The sequence below is a fragment of the Cherax quadricarinatus genome, chromosome 18 (genome assembly GCF_038502225.1).
Source record: "Cherax quadricarinatus isolate ZL_2023a chromosome 18, ASM3850222v1, whole genome shotgun sequence".
Classification (NCBI taxonomy): Eukaryota; Metazoa; Arthropoda; class Malacostraca; order Decapoda; family Parastacidae; genus Cherax; species Cherax quadricarinatus.
Window position 1 is genome coordinate 42661418 of NC_091309.1, and position 18644 is coordinate 42680061.

The following is an 18644-nucleotide window of genomic DNA, read 5'->3' on the forward strand; positions in this document are numbered from 1 at the left end:
TGTATGACAATTACGAACTATCATAACACTTCCCATTCAATATATTCGGACACCTTTTACAATAATTTTCATGGTTTTATAATAGTGGATATAATATCAGAACGGTAATTAAATAATTCTGCATTCATAAACCTACTTTTATACAGAAGCACAGAGAGTAACGACAATTAATTTTCTCAAGTAATCACCATTGTCGTTAAAAATCCGCGTTAATTCGTTGGAAATAAATGGTATAAAATACCGACACAATGGAAATATAAACACAGAAGACAACACTCAATACCGAAGAATCCTAGAATCATCACTTATTTCTATATCCGACAACTTCAACCAGAATAGTGGCTTCTATAACATAGCTGAACCACTTGCCAAGAAACTTCTTCGTCGCTATCCCACATAAGAACACTGTAGAAGGTCTGCTCACAAACTTGTCCAATCTCCTTTCCAAGCTACCCAAGTTTTTAGACTCTATAACCCCACTCGGTACATCATCAGATGCAACATTCTTCACCTGACCTCAGCATTCTGAACCGGACTATAAATACTCGCGTTCCTTCCACCCCAGGTAGTTCTGTTTGTGACTTGAAAAAGCCCACTGTGTGGGCGAAACGTAGTCAATAAAGGATCACATTATACTGCATTTGTGTTTATATTTCCACCGCGTTAATTCGTTCATGAAAATAGTCTTCACATCTCTATTTACTACGTCTGAGTTGCCAGATGTCACTTCTGCCCAGGACAGAGAGTACAGGGACTTTTTACCGCAACTGTACATGCACCGTTATTCTCAAAGTACACATAATATAATATATACTATCAATTACACGATGATCATGAAGGCTGCATGTCACTTTTCATCAACAATCAAGAATATTTTTAACTCCAAAATAGTGATTAGAGTAAACTCTTAGAATATTTATGCATGCTGAATGAGATTCTATATTTTGAAAATATTAATAATAGCAAAGTGAAGCACCTAACTATTATGCTTTCTCAATTATGTAGAATTTGCTGCCATACAACTGATAAATGGAAGCATTTTTGGAATTTCCTTGAAGAGATAATATATTCAGTGTCTTTGCTATTTCGCACTGAAATGCTCATATGAACATTTATTTTTGCGTCAAACAGGTACATTGTTTTAATAATGCCGAAGGTAATGTAAGCAAAACTGCACTGTTTGTACGGAAATTGATGTAGAAATAAAAACAACATTTGCTGAGCAGAAATACCTTTGGTTTGACTTGCCAGATTTGTTGAGGAAGGAGTTCCTTAGGAAGGTGTGATTTTATGGTCCTTGGTGCTGAGAGGTTATGCGAGATCTGCCATGTGTTGCCTGGAGGCAGAGGATCATCCTTCCTCATGCCAGTGGTGTTCAGGTCAGGACTTCTGAGAGATTCGAACCTGCAAATGACATTTCTTTGTACAGAAAAATACAAAATATATGATATCTGAAATGTCAGTTTACTATGTTAAGCAAGTGTAGGTTTCTCACTTTGTCTGCCTTTCCTTGTAAGGAATAAACAAACTGTCAACTTTTAATAAATTAAATTCACCAGTAAGACACAATGGCAACAGTTTGGTTTCTTTACGGAAGAAACTTTTCCCCTGTTCAAAAGATTTCTTGAGTCGAAAAATAAGGAAGACAGCATATGGAGATGTAATATACTAAAATCTATAGAAGTGAACTCACACCAAGACTGGTGTACTGACGACCTCAATTTACTTCATCACAGAGGAACTCATCAACTCAAATCTACTTTTCCTTACGTCATATTTCCTCTGTATTTCGACTGATGAAGCCAACTGAATAGGAGAAAAATTTTGCCAAGTAAGATAGGAAGTTGTTCGACATTTGTCACATTTGTCTTTCTCATCCAGCTGACAGTAATGTCTTACTTTAATATAATGATCTAATGTTTTTCAGAACATAATAATGATAAATAATAATAAAAATACTACTACTTTCAATAATAAAAATATAATAATAAAAATAAATGAGTAAAGTTTTTATTTGAATAGGATATATTATTCACAGTTTAAACAGTATCGTATATTAAAATATACAAAGGCCTCTATGAATTAGGAAACACAAAGTAGTTATATTTATTTTAAAAGTTCATATGTAACCCGATTTAGTAGAAAATGCCTCACCCTACCTCGACCTGGTAATGTAGAGTCACCTTCCATAATTACTCTCTCAACCCTGACGATTTAGTAGAAAATGCCTCACCCTACCTCGACCTGGTAATGTAGAGTCACCTTCCATAATTACTCTCTCAATCCTGACGATTTAGTAGAAAATGCCTCACCCTGCCTCGACCTGGTAATGTAGAGTCACCTTCCATAATTACTCTCTCAATCCTGACGATTTAGTAGAAAATGGCTCACCCTACCTCGACCTGGTAATGTAGAGTCACCTTCCATAATTACTCTCTCAATCCTGACGATTTAGTAGAAAATGCCTCACCCTGCCTCGACCTGGTAATGTAGAGTCACCTTCCATAATTACTCTCTCAATCCTGACGATTTAGTAGAAAATGGCTCACCCTACCTCGACCTGGTAATGTAGAGTCACCTTCCATAATTACTCTCTCAACCCTGACGATTTAGTAGAAAATGCCTCACCCTACCTCGACCTGGTAATGTAGAGTCACCTTCCGTAATTACTCTCTCAATCCTGACGATTTAGTAGAAAATGGCTCACCCTACCTCGACCTGGTAAAGTAGAGTCACCTTCCGTAATTACTCTCTCAATCCTGACGATTTAGTAGAAAATGCCTCACCCTACCTCGACCTGGTAAAGTAGAGTCACCTTCCGTAATTACTCTCTCAACCCTGACGATTTAGTCATTATTAATTAAAGAAACTGGTATAAATAAACAGGTAATTGAGCAGATAGTAAGCAAATTCGGAAATTAAAGCCATTTTGTACGCTTGCCTTATTTGGCAAGAAGAGCATTACTATTTAAGCAAAAATTGCAAGTTTTACCCCTTTGGAACGACTTATATATATATATATATATATATATATATATATATATATATATATATATATATATATATATATATATATATATATATATATATATATATATATATATATATATATATATATATATATATATATATGTCGTGCCGAATATGCAAAACTGGTCAATTAGCAAGAACTCATTTATAATTAAGTCCTTTCTAAAAAATTTTCTTATACGTTTAAGGATATATTGTTTTCATTAATGTTGATGTAAAAATTTATAATTTTGCACCAAAAGGAACTTAGAAAACTTACCTAACCTTATTACAACAAGCTCAATTTATTTTAGCCTAACCCAACTAAATATATTTTAGATTTGTTTACAATAATTTAATACTAAACAAACACAGTGAAATATATTTTTTTCGTTAGGCTCAGAATGATTTTGGCGAAATTATTGCATACACAAATTTTCACTTGTCCTATATGGCAAGATGAATGTTGCTATTTAAGCCAAGATCGCAAGTTCTACTTATTCGGCACGACATATATATATATATATATATATATATATATATATATATATATATATATATCTATATATATATATATATATATATATATATATATATATATATGCAATAAGATCACGGTAAACAGGTGATTTCAGAATATGCAAAACAACCACTCTGAAAGAATAGAGAAATTCCAAGCGCTTTCGTGACTATTTACATTATCAAGGAACTATTGATAATGTGAGTAGTCACGAAAGCGCTTGGAATTTCTCTATTCTTTCAGAGTGGTTGTTTTGCATATATATATATATATATATATATATATATATATATATATATATATATATATATATATATATATATATATATATATATATATACATACATATATATATATATATATATATATATATATATATATATATATATATATATATATATATATATATATATATATATATATATATATATATATATATATATAGTCATCTATTCATCTACCTATGTATAGGTAGATAGATAGATGACTAAATATAAGATTAGCGTAGATATAGTGAAGTTAAGAAAACATGCTACTCGTGAATATACAGTGAAGACATCAGATCATTTAATAGTTTCTATAATATTTAATACACTAAATAACAAATATAGAACACAAGAGTTGTGATACTTACTCAAAGAATGGGAACCTCTTCATCAGTTCAAGATTAGCCTCTGGAGATTTTGGATCATTAATGAGACACCACACCAGCTCCTGGGTCCAAGTGGTTCCTGGAACACAATACACTGGTGGTTATCATCAAGCAACAGCTCCTGGGTCCAGGTGGCTCCTGGAACACAATACACTGGTGGTTATCATCAAGCAACAGCTCCTGGGTCCAGGTGGTTCCTGGAACACAATACACTGGTGGTTATCATCAAGCAACAGCTCCTGGGTCCAGGTGGTTCCTGGAACACAATACACTGGTGGTTATCATCAAGCTACAGCTCCTGGGTCCAGATGGCTCCTGGAACACAATACACTGGTGGTTATCAATTTACAGTTCCTGGGCCCAGATGGTTCCTGGAACACAATACACTGGCGGTTATCATCAAGCTACAGCTCATGGGCCGAGGTGGTTCCTGGAACACAATACACTGGCGGTTATCATCAAGCTACAGCTCATGGGCCGAGGTGGTTCCTGGAACACAGTACACTGGTGGTTATCATCATGTTACAGCTCCAGGGCCCAGGTGGTTCAGCTAACACAATACACTGATGATCAGCATCACGCTACAGTTCCTGGGTCCAGCTGTTTTCTGGCTATCATCAAGCTACAGTTCCTGGGACCAGGTGGTTCCTGGAACACAGTTTGCAGGTGGTTTTCATGAAGCTTCAGTTTCTTGGCCCATGTGCAACTCAAGCACAAGCTACAGCTCTTGAGCCAAGATGTTGTGAGGAACACAGTACACTGATGGTTATCATCAGGCTACAGATTTTGGTGGTTTCATGAGGCTAAAATTCCTAATGGTTCCTAGAAAACAGTACTTAGATTTATCAAGCTACAGCTCCTGGGGTCAAGTGGTTCCTAGAACACAGAACACGGATGGGTTATCATGAGGCTAAAATTCCTGATGGTTCCTAGAAAACAGTACTAAAGGTTATCAAGCTACAGCTCCTAAGCTTTAGAGATCCGTTGAATGCAATACTTTTTATTAGCAAGTTGCTATATACAATTATTGTATTTAATTTATATGTGCATGTATGTAGCTATTTGAATGAGTTGAAATAAATTAATGTATTATATGACGTAAGTAAAGAATGCTTCAGTGCTCATTATAAATTCGCTGCATAAAAAATCCAAAGGCAAAAAAAAAAAAATTTAGTAAAATGCAATGGGTTGTGAAAGAGTTACATAAAAACTGTATCAGATTATACATAAAGTGGAGCCGTGTACTCCAGGTGTTGGTGTTGAAGACCATCTAACGTAGTCATTGTTGCCATTCCTACCATACTTATCCTATATACATAATAATTATATCTTTATCTCGATGTACGATATTATTTGCTATTATCAAACGATTGTATGACAATTTCGGTTTCTTGTCCTGATATCATTTTTTTTAATTACATATAGTCTCTAACACTGAAGGTAAAATACTATTGTATGTAAACAGAATAATTATTAATAAGAGTTACAAAAATAATAATAATAATAATAATAATAATAATAATAATAATAATAGTAATAATAATAATAGGTAGGTAGTAGGCTGGTAGACAACAGCCACCATGAAGGTACTACCGTCCTGCCAAGTGAGTCAAACATAATAATAATAATAATAATAATAATAATAATAATAATAATAATAATAATAATAATAATAATGATAATAATAATAATTAGCATCCTGCCAAGTGAGTCAAACATAAAGATGTAATTGTTTTACATGATGGTAGGATTGTTGGTGTTTTTTTATGTCTCAGAAACACTCGGAATAACAGGTACTTATATCTTGCTACTTATAATTACACTTAAGTCACACTACACATGCATGTACAAGTATATATATATATATATATATATATATATATATATATATATATATATATATATATATATATATATATATATATATATATATATATACAGCCATCTGGGGTTTCTTCCATTTTCTTAATAGTTCTTGTTCTTCTTTATTTCCTCTTATCTCCATGGGGAAGTGAAATACAATTCTTCCTCTGTCAGCCATTTGTGTCACAAGATGCGACTAAAATGCCGGGAGCAAGGTGCTAGTAACACCATCTCCTTCATCTATTACTAATTTTAAAAAGAAAATTTTTCGTTTTTCTTTTTATGTCACCCTGCTTCTGTGGGATGCATCTGGTGTGATAAAAATAAAAAAAAATGGATACATTCCTAAGTAAGAAGTTGACTGAAAAAAGTGGTTGGTAGCTTATTTATTTGAACACAGAACAAGTTTCTCCTTAAACTGATGAACCGTATACTTGTGCATCGGTAGAATTTGCTTTTAATAATTTAGTATAACATTATATGCTTAAAACGACAATAAACTGGAATGATTGTTATTATTATTAGTTTGAATGTTATACAGTAAATATTTTAAGAACTAATATAGTATCAGAACAGAGTAAACTTGAAGTGGATCACAAACAACTACAAGAATGTCCTCTCCCATTTTTCATTTTTTGGACTGGATCGAAATCCCAAAAATTTATACTCCGTTCCAAAACTGAATATGTAGAAACATTACAACCTTGGATCACAATGTACTGACTGGTATTGTTCAAGCAGCAACTAATGTCTTCTTGTAAGTGTTCCATGAAACACAGTGTGTTGTTGGTCATCAAGATGTAGCTAAGAGCATATAGATACATATCCTAAACCACTAATACAAAAAATAAATAAATAAATATTTGAAGCCAGAAATATAATTTGACACAAGGAGTTATTTAGTTTATCATTTGTCTGCTCGTAACTGCCCAGTCTTTGACAACATGGCTGACGGTGAGTTCTGCCATAGATGTAAACTCACAAGCCACACTGGGTACAGTACTAACCTGACTTCGGGTAAGATACGACCCAGGTGTCATCTTGGTAAACTGGGAAGTTTTCGTATTTGGAGTACCAGTCAGTGAAGAATGAACCCATTATGACACGTTCTGGTCCCACTTTCAGGAAGCTAGGGATGTGAATGGATACGTCCTGAAGACGGTCCATGTCAGTACTGGAGACAGGCACCATCCTCACACTCCCACTGGGAAAGATACACAATGAAATACTGTTAATGCGCTTCTATGTTAACGATGGAAGAGTAAAAGTCGCAATATATTTGCTGAAATAATTTACAGCTAACCCAAAATTTGGAAAACGTTGTCGTTATTTCGGTTAGTCCTGGAACATTTTCAAGTGAATAATTGATGTACTGAACAACTGTCTGGCAGAGAATTCAGCGGAAAAACATATTTACAGATAGAAAGACTTGTAATAATGATGGAGAATTGATGACAACCTTGATAAATGCAACAACAAAATGCGTCAAATTATAACAAGTCATATACATGTCATTTGAAAGATAATGTAATATTATTTGGTGTTAAACTGACTAACTAAATGTTACTGTAACTCAAATCAGAATTAGTTCGATTAAAATTTGAAGGAAAATAGAACTTAAGTAAGGGAATTAAGTGGCAAACATATCATTTAAAGTATTGGATATAGAGAATTATCAGTATTACTCACTATTAAAATAATTATGGCCAAAATATCACAACAGTATTGGATGTAGTAATTAATTATTAAATGCATCATATTATATTCCGACTACGAGTTTTGCAGAGGATAATTCAATACGTTAGTGTCAAGCTGAAACGAAGATTAGGAAGTACTGATGGAGGGTTGTAGAGCTGATGTGCAAGAGATGTGGAAGTTGGAAGGGAGGTTGTGGTTGGATCTATTCTCGCTTGGTGGATGGTAAGTAGTGTATTGTTAGAAGGAAATAATAAGTTAGTCCATTAAGAGTTTGTAGAGTTATTAAGTGTTGACAATCAAGAGACCATGTTGGTGACTAATATAGATCTGTAAAGTTCTACGATCTCACAACATTCTCATCAATATGTGACAAAAATCTCCTTTGAAACTCACACAAAATAGTTTTTGCCACTTGTCGTTTTTTGTTTCTCTCTTCTTTTCGACTGTCTGTCCTACCTAAGTCCTTCCTCTCTTTGTTTGTCATCCAAGGTGTCCCGTGTCCTTCCTTCCCCTCTTTGTCATCCACGGTGTCCCGTGTCCTGGTGGCAAAAGATCTCACTTCTCACGGTGAGGGGTCCGGGTTCGATTCCCGGCGAAGGGGCGGAAACATTTTGTTAACTATGTTCACCCATCAGTAAAATGGGTACCTGGGTGTTAGTCGACTGGTGTGGGTCGCATCCTGGGACAAAATTGACCTAAATTGCCCGAAATGCTCTGCATAACAAGCGGCTTTCTATACTATGTTATTGATGTCAGCCGGGCCTGTATACCTTGTACATGTACTTGCAGAAATAAATATTATTATTATTATTATTATTGTTATTGTTATTATTATTATTATTATTATTATTATTATTATTATTATTATTATTATTATTATTATTATTATTATAAAAACATTCTGAGTATAACTCTGGTTCGCTTCAATAAAGTCTAATCGATCATTACAGAGTACCTCCATCACTCTCACATAACACTTGCTGCAAATGTAACTTACAATATAACCCACCAGCCAGTTTTAGGAAAATAACTACACAATACTGAGAGGATTTTCTGTGAAGGAAAAATGTTATTATTTATATATCAGTGAAAATGTAACTGGTGATTTTCTATCTATAATATTACACAGGAAAATGAAGCATTAAGATATGTCAGTTTTTGCTAGTGTATATTAATAAATTACATTCGTAAAGCTACGTGTTAAAATAATGGTACATGCCAGACTTTTACAATTTACTGTAGACTTATTATATACAAAATAATGGATGTTAAGTTTCGATCAGTGATGTTTTATTTATAAATTTACGTAACCTGTCTTGATGGGTAACAGAGCCTTGAACGTTATTACGAACACAGGTGATGTCTTGATGGGTAACAGAGCCTTGAACGTTATTACGAACTCAGGAGATGTCTTGATGGGTAACAGAGCCTTGAACGTTATTACGAACTCAAGAGATGTCTTGATGGGTAACAGAGCCTTGAACGTTATTACGAACTCAGGAGATGTCTTGATAGGTAACAGAGCCTTGAACGTTATTACGAACACAGGTAATGTCTTGATAGGTAACAGAGCCTTGAACGTTATTACGAACACAGGTTATGTCTTGATGGGTAACAGAGCCTTGAACGTTATTACGAACACAGGTTATGTCTTGATGGGTAACAGAGCCTTGAACGTTATTACGAACACAGGTTATGTCTTGATGGGTAACAGAGCCTTGAACGTTATTACGAACACAGGTTATGTCTTGATGGGTAACAGAGCCTTAAACGTTATTACGAACACAGGTTATGTCTTGATGGGTAACAGCCTTGAACGTTATTACGAACACAGGAGATGTCTTGATGGGTAACAGAGCCTTGAACGTTATTACGAACACAGGAGATGTCTTGATGGGTAACAGAGCCTTGAACGTTATTACGAACACAGGAGATGTCTTGATGGGTAACAGAGCCTTGAACGTTATTACGAACACAGGTTATGTCTTGATGGGTAACAGTGCCTTGAACGTTATTACGAACACAGGTTATGTCTTGATGGGTAACAGAGCCTTGAACGTTATTACGAACACAGGTGATGTCTTGATGGGTAACAGAGCCTTGAACGTTATTACGAACACAGGTTATGTCTTGGGTTATTAACAGAGCCTTGAACGTTATTACGAACACAGGTTATGTCTTGATGGGTAACAGAGCCTTGAACGTTATTACGAACACAGGTTATGTCTTGATGGGTAACAGAGCCTTGAACGTTATTACGAACACAGGTTATGTCTTGATGGGTAACAGAGCCTTGAACGTTATTACGAACACAGGTTATGTCTTGATGGGTAACAGAGCCTTAAACGTTATTACGAACACAGGTTATGTCTTGATGGGTAACAGCCTTGAACGTTATTACGAACACAGGAGATGTCTTGATGGGTAACAGAGCCTTGAACGTTATTACGAACACAGGAGATGTCTTGATGGGTAACAGAGCCTTGAACGTTATTACGAACACAGGAGATGTCTTGATGGGTAACAGAGCCTTGAACGTTATTACGAACACAGGTTATGTCTTGATGGGTAACAGTGCCTTGAACGTTATTACGAACACAGGTTATGTCTTGATGGGTAACAGAGCCTTGAACGTTATTACGAACACAGGAGATGTCTTGATGGGTAACAGAGCCTTGAACGTTATTACGAACACAGGTTATGTCTTGATGGGTAACAGAGCCTTGAACGTTATTACGAACACAGGAGATGTCTTGATGGGTAACAGAGCCTTGAACGTTATTACGAACACAGGTTATGTCTTGATGGGTAACAGAGCCTTGAACGTTATTACGAACACAGGAGATGTCTTGATGGGTAACAGAGCCTTGAACGTTATTACGAACACAGGTTATGTCTTGATGGGTAACAGTGCCTTGAACGTTATTACGAACACAGGTAATGTCTTGATGGGTAACAGAGCCTTGAACGTTATTACGAACACAGGTAATGTCTTGATGGGTAACAGAGCCTTGAACGTTATTACGAACACAGGTTATGTCTTGATGGGTAACAGAGCCTTGAACGTTATTACGAACACAGGTTATGTCTTGATGGGTAACAGAGCCTTGAACGTTATTACGAACACAGGAGATGTCTTGATGGGTAACAGAACCTTGAACGTTATTACGAACACAGGTTATGTCTTGATGGGTAACAGCCTTGAACGTTATTACGAACACAGGAGATGTCTTGATGGGTAACAGAGCCTTGAACGTTATTACGAACACAGGAGATGTCTTGATGGGTAACAGAGCCTTGAACGTTATTACGAACACAGGAGATGTCTTGATGGGTAACAGAGCCTTGAACGTTATTACGAACGCAGGAGATGTCTTGATGGGTAACAGAGCCTTGAACGTTATTACGAACACAGGTAATGTCTTGATGGGTAACAGAACCTTGAACGTTATTACGAACACAGGTTATGTCTTGATGGGTAACAGAGCCTTGAACGTTATTACGAACACAGGTTATGTCTTGATGGGTAACAGAGCCTTGAACGTTATTACGAACACAGGAGATGTCTTGATGGGTAACAGAACCTTGAACGTTATTACGAACACAGGAGATGTCTTGATGGGTAACAGAGCCTTGAACGTTATTACGAACGCAGGAGATGTCTTGATGGGTAACAGAGCCTTGAACGTTATTACGAACGCAGGAGATGTCTTGATGGGTAACAGAGCCTTGAACGTTATTACGAACACAGGAGATGTCTTGTGGGACTGTAATACCTGCTGGTAAATAAGTCAGTAAACTTCACAACTAGGTAGCGCAGGGACCATGTAAAACAGCTGAGATATATTCTTAATCCCCGTATTCCTTCACTAAACTTCATAAATATTAAGACTATGTACAGTGATTATTTTCAAGATATAATATATGAGGAAGTCTCTGTCAGGACAGTTTTCGACCAAGGGTAAAGAAAGACTACCTAGTCAGCTCGTAGAGATGACTAGGTAGTCTAGGTAGTTTCATAGAGTTGGTGGGCTGTCACGTGACTGGCTGGTGAACTATCAGTTAGCAAAAAAATACGGTCCAGATTGTTATACTCTTAACTGCAGGATCACTGGTTGGGAAGGCAAGCCAACATAGGTGTTTGACGTAAACATTGCATGCCACAAATGTTTTGGAGCTTCATGGGTGTATTATAAAAGTGCCTGATTCAGTTTTTTTTTTAAATCATGTTAATCCAATCAATAGAGAAGCCACAGTACACAAGTAATGGAATGGAATTTCGACGTGATGGTAGACACAATGAATTTACAACGATCCATACCCCCGGCCGGGATTGAACCCGCGGTCATAGAGTCTCAAAACTCCAGACCGTCGCGTTAGCCACTAGACCAGCTAGCCACAATAAGATCCATCCAACTAGGTATATTTCTACACCATAGCTGGAGATTCGTCTGTAAAAAACTTGCATTTGTGGTCACAGAGGTGCCTGTGCTAACCTTCCTATGGTGTAGAAATATACCTAGTTGGATGAATCTTATTGTGGCTAGCTGGTCTAGTGGCTAACGCGACGGGCTGGAGTTTTGAGACTCTATGACCGCGGGTTCAATCCCGGCCGGGGGTATGGTTTGTTTGCAATCGTGTCATTACGATTTCTTAAGTCAATTTACAACGATGCTTTGTTAACGATGATTTTTCCATGCAATTGGGATTATCTGGTTACATACAGATCAAATATATTTCTGAATTCATTTAACCAACTTTATGGTGTAAACGTCCTCAATAAGGGGTTCCATTTAACTACATCATTGAGGTGTCCCGTAAGTCGGGTAATAGCTTACACAGTGAGGTCCGTGGTTCTAACCCCAATACGGGTGGAAACATTTGAGCGTGTTTAGTTAAGGCATCTGTTAACCTTGCAGTAAACAGGTACCTGGGTGTTAACCGACTGGTGTAGGTCACATCCTGGATCAAAATTAATCTATGTTACCCGAAAAGTTCTACATAACCAGGGGCTTTCTTTACAGTATGTCACTGACGTCAGTTAGGTCTGTATAACAACCACAACTATAGGCCTCTCTTGTTGCAATCAACACATCATCAGGTGCTTGCAAGGTTTCAGAAATAGGAAGTCCAAGTAAATTCGTTCAGAGGAAAGTTTTTTTTTGCTGGAGTGAAGTAGGGAAGCAGGAGACACTAAGTGCTCCAGACATACCAGTATCCAGCGACCAGTGACAGAAAGACTGAATATTAAAGAATTAGAAGACAGACAGTCCACAAGAGCTGATATTTTAGTAATGACCTAATGAAGGTAACATTGGTGACATAACAGTTATCAAAAATTTGGGCAGACTTCAATATGATATAAAAAACTTTACTTTCTGAATATAGATATATCTGGCAATTGTCTTAGGAATTTTCTGTACATTTAGAAAACGGGTCCACTTTTAACTATAGGGAGACATCTGTAGTTTATCCACAGGAAGACAGTCATAGTTTATCTACCTCACAAGATTCTTGGACAGATGCTGGTCTAACTATCAAGAACAAGAAGGAGAATACGCCTTGATTCCTCGGTGTGGAACTACAACACTTACGACAATCCAAAGTATTCCTATAGAAGTCCGGTTTTAAGCTAATCACGATAGCTTCAGTTATAAACGAATCTAATTTAAGTAAGCCGCCACTATTATTATATGATGAACATTTATCATGTCTTATGACTGCTGATTCTACAACATTTCGTTCAAGGAAAGTTGAGTAAGGGACACTGACTCACATCCAATTTGCACAGTTATTGCAGGTTCTAATGTGGCTGCAAATTGCATTTGATTCCTGCGCAGTTCATTTTGAATATCAGTGTTGTGATATCCTAACATAAGATAAGTTGCAACCAATTCTGTAAACAAACACCGCCAACACAATGTTGAGAATTTTTTATCAAAATTCTTTTAATACTCTGCGAATTCTTAAAAACTACTTGCATGTTAAGTCTTTTAAGGGCATTCGGCATTGTAAGGGAGAACCAGCACATACTTGATCTGAGGTGTTATCCTATGTTTAGTCTGATGATAAATATTCCTAGCTGCAAGCAATGCTGATTCCCCGAACTCCTTTGCTTACCTCAATTTTGTGGTAATATCAGATATTTCCCCAATTTCTTCATCGAGAAACATTGGCTGCACAATAGGTAAGCTCTCAGAAACACAGTGAGAAAAATACTCCTTTTTGTTCTCTCTCATTATTGGAATAGTAGTGAATGTATGAACACATATTAGTGGCCTTCCTATATACCGCAAACTTAAACTTTCTATCAACCCGATGTATCAACACATTTAAGAATGGAAATTTAAATTTCACTTCTTTCTCCATGGTCAGTTTAATAGACGGGACCAAAGCGTTATGTCTCGGTAAAAATGTATCCAGGGCTATATCATTTCGCCAGACACAACTGCTGTACTCCAACTACCCCCTTCAAGGCAAGCGAAATTGCTTACCTGGAGAGTGTACAAAGAGCTTTCCCTGCACATATAAGTACGATAAGGCACCTAAATTACTGGTAACGGGTGAAGGCTCTTGATCTGTATACCCTGGAGCGCAGGTGAGAGTTATACATGATAATATACACTTGGAAAATCCTGGAGGGATTATTACCAAACTTACACACGAAAATCATTCCCTATGAAAGCAAAAGACTTGACAGGAGATGAAACATTCCACCAGTGAAAAGCAGGGACGCCTCGAGTACACTGAGAGACAACACAATAAGTGTTCGGGGCCCAAGACTGTTCAACTGCTTCCCATCATGCATAAGAGGGATTACCAATAGACCCCTGGCTGTCTTCAAGAATGCACTGGACAGGTACCTGAAGTCAGTACCTGACCAGCCGGGCTGTGGTTCATACGTCAGTTCGCGTGCAACCAGCAGTAACAGCCTGGTTGTTCAGACCTTGATCCACCACGAGGCCTGGTCTCAGACCGAGCCGCGGGGGCGTTGACCCCCGAAACCCACTCCAGGTAATCTCCAGGTAAACATATCTGAATCATTTAGCTTTATAGGGCAGGATCACTCCATATAAAAATTGCTCAGTAGAGAAGAAAATGGATTTCCCGTAGCCATTCCCTGCCCTTAAGTGTAGTATTTCCCTTCAACTACACACAATTTAATTAGCTCATTAATGGTATTCTTATAGTAAGGAATGGTGAAATCATCTTATTCTTCTTCCAAATAAGACAGCAAATCGGAAACAGCACTCAGATGAACAGCGTCATGACATCATAACTTACTAGAGTACAATCATTAGACATTTTAACATTTTGCTGTTTATCATTGTTTTTTTATGCTGGCTTCAGAAATGTTGCCGAGAAACAGAGTTAATATCTTTACCATCAGGGCATATGTAGCCGATCCTACAGAGCTAACAGTAGGTCTCGCTGGAAAACCGGGCTTGTGGGTTTTAATCAATCTGTGCACATAAGGTAGTGTCACCTCTCTAGCTGATAAATGTTTAAGCAATTCCTCATTATTACGAACAGAGATAATAATGGTCTGTGACCTGTTCGTAATGGGTTGGAACAAAACAACTCAATAATAATATCTTACTTGTATTTCCTTCACCTAATGCTTACATAAAGTTATGAACACTTTTGTACAGAAGTTGAATGTAAGTGTACCACACGGTACACTTACATTCAACTTCTGAAACCAGAGAGAGAGAGAGCACCGTGCTTCAACCACCTACGCCTCAAAGAAGGTTCCTTGATGCTGGTGAGGGGCTCTTGATCTAGGGAATTGGATCTGTGCTCCAGTTCCCTGAATTAAGCCTGAATACCTTCCACATCCCCCCACAGGCACTACATAATCCTACGGGTTTAGTGCTCCCCCTTGATGATAATAATAATAATTCAACTAGCTAGACACAAGTCTGGCAAATGCTGACTGTGAGTGAACCACGTCACATCAGCATTTGGCGAGGCTCGCCTATGACTGGACAATGAACCAAGGTACTGATTTAATGATGGGTACTCTTACTGTTAATCCCTTGGCACCTGGTTCGCTTGTTGCGAGGCAGACTATATGGAAATGTGCATATACTCCGAATAAAGGGTAATGTACTCTTTGCATGCCATGCTCATTATCTCTCAATAGCTTCTAAGTTTATTTTACTATTTATCTGGCCCAATGTGTTCCCCTCTCTTCAAGCAATATGTTCATTTTTCTGCTATAAGCTATCTAGTCCATAAATACAATTGCATTTTCTACTTTTGCTTTGGTTAGGTGAAGTCAAAGATCTTTCTTAAATTCGTGGTATGACTTAACAAATCTTTGAGGACAAATCGATTCCCCAGGTCTGAGCAAGGCTCCACATGCCATGCCTTTGCAAATATTAAACTTTTCAGGGGATAGGTCCTCTTGTTTTTTCCAAATTGCAAAAAGACTTACCTAGGTCATATTTTTTTTATATTTTATTTAAAACATAAATAAAAATGTTATATAAAGATAGCAAAATAATACAACATTAGAAGGATATGAACAAGACTGTCCAAAAAAGCACATCGTGTACTGCAAATTATGAAGGCTATAAAAAAAAAAATCACTGTGACAAAAACGAACACACGAACTACACACATACACATTCACATCATGTAGCATACAACATGGTACTACACCTGGCGTATATATAAAAAAAAAACGCTTGGTATGGCTTCCGCCTGCCAACACACATGTATCTTGGACTTATATCTAAGACCTCAGGTGCCTAAAAGACCACAACAATACTTAAACATTAATTTCGGCAACTAACACAAGATCTTATCATTGACTAAGAGTAGATATTTACAATTCAAAGGTGGAACAGGATAACACTATAAGTCACAAAAAACATCCAATATAACTAACTGAACTGCAATTTGAAATTTGTCATCTCAAATAAAAACAAAAGAAAGACACATGCAAGCAGCTACATGTGGAACGTATACACTTACATGTGATAAATATTCAATAATACTGCTACCACATATAACTCAAGCTCTACCACAGCTTACAAAAAAAAATATATATATAGACATATATAGTGCTATTGAATAACACCCTATAACACGGCATAAAGTATAAACAGAAAATAAGAAACAATCATCTGTGCTGGAAGCACACCATAATACATATATACTCCAACGACTTGTATCGAGGCATAAACGACGGCGATACGTTCCTAAAAGCTGTATACACAAAACCTTAACAGATATAGTGACGTCCCCATCACATAGGAGACACATAATTCACGAGATCACACAACATTCACTCACTTGGCATAAATGATTAGACACTGCTGACCAGCCCTTAGATTACCCCTTAACCTCACAACAATCTCAAATCACGTAACTCCAAGGCTTTATACACCGACGGGAAGTCTCTCTCCCATCTCCCCTCATATACCAACCTATTTCGACATTTTGTCCTATAAATCGACCCAGCTAGAACCCGAATCCTAATGTTACCTTAGACCTGTCTCATAGCCCATGACATGTAAATATAATTGGCCACAATGTACGACACCGCACGTTGAACGTGCACGTCAACCTCACCTACATCAAAACTCAACGCCCGGGGCACTGACAACCCTTCCCCCTACCAAGCGCATAACCCTACTGAACCACTCACGTACCACACCTAAAGTCTCACAGAAATACACAACATGAAAAGCAGACTCATCCACCCCGTACGGACGGCAGGATCCCATGTAAAAACTTAAAACTTAAAAACCACTTTCCGTACACGAGCAGACAACCGCAATAGTTGAACCCTCCCCCAAATATCACTCCAAGCATACATGGGGTACATTCCCTCGACTCGCGCCACGACTCTCCCCATACCCGCCCCTATCCAAGGTACATAATAACACACCGCACATCCCTCACACGCAAAGCATCGACTCGCACCTAAGTAAATCCCTCTTCCCCCACCAACTGTGTAGTTCTTGATACATTTCAATTAAACCACTCCACATCCCACCCAGCCGGAGAAAACCATGATTCACATAACACGCCATTACGCGAGCCTATAGAGGAAAGAGACCCAACCCTCCCTGGTGCAGTGGTGTCTCCACCACCGCTCTTGTGAGCCAATCGCAACCCGAACCCCACAAAAACTAAACTCTATGGAAAAAAACGTTTGACATCCCCCTGCAACAGAGCATACAGCGCAACAACATGCCATACTTTGCTGTAAAGCAGGTCATTAATGACTACCGCCCTCAGATGCAGGGTTCAATGTCGCGGCCGTAGATTAAGCACCCCAAGACACCGTCCACAACCCTCTCTGAATTACATGCCCGCATCTGGTCTACTTCACACATATAATGAACACCACATATAGTGAGATGATCAACTACCGTCCACCCTGCTGCACCCACCCCATCCCCCACCAACTCCCCGAACTCCATAATCTTCGATTTTTCCCTATTAACGCACAGCCCCGTTGCCTTGCCAAATACATCAAGTCTCCCAACAATACGTAAGTGTTCCCTCTTAGGTAATAGTACAGTCGTATCATCCACATAACTCACAAGGGCCGGTCGGCCACTGCCCGACCCCCAAGACGAATCTATACCCCGTCCACAAACAGACCAGTAAAAAGGGTCTTGAAGACATGCAAAAAGAGTGTACAAAAACACCTAACCTCCTATTAACTTGTCTTTTAAAACCTGCCCCATTGTACCAGGAACGGGCCTACGTGACGACCTCATTTCCAAAACCCTGCCATCTCATAAACCTCCACAGGACCTCCCTCTCCATACTATCAAAACGCAGCTCTCCAGTCTAAAGACAGAACGTCACCCCCCTCTCCCCGCAATCCTCAACAAACTCCCTGATATTCCCGTGACTATCATACATCAACCTACCTGG

The 18644-nt window shown here is 37.8% G+C and overlaps 1 protein-coding gene across 3 annotated transcripts in view; it reads right to left on the reverse strand.

The window, feature by feature from the left end:
* Window positions 1-1097: 1097 nt before the first annotated feature.
* The window catches only part of LOC128689520 (luciferin sulfotransferase), an 83352-nt gene continuing 65805 nt past the window's right edge, over window positions 1098-18644 (reverse strand). For all 3 annotated transcript variants that reach the window (XM_070086461.1, XM_070086462.1, XM_053777898.2), the window contains 3 exons: window positions 7052-7248; window positions 4164-4260; window positions 1098-1404 (listed from right to left, as the gene is read on the reverse strand). In XM_070086461.1, the coding sequence (XP_069942562.1) occupies window positions 1113-1404; window positions 4164-4260; window positions 7052-7248 (586 nt within the window). In that variant the 3' untranslated portion in view covers window positions 1098-1112. The remainder of the gene's footprint in view (window positions 1405-4163; window positions 4261-7051; window positions 7249-18644) is intronic.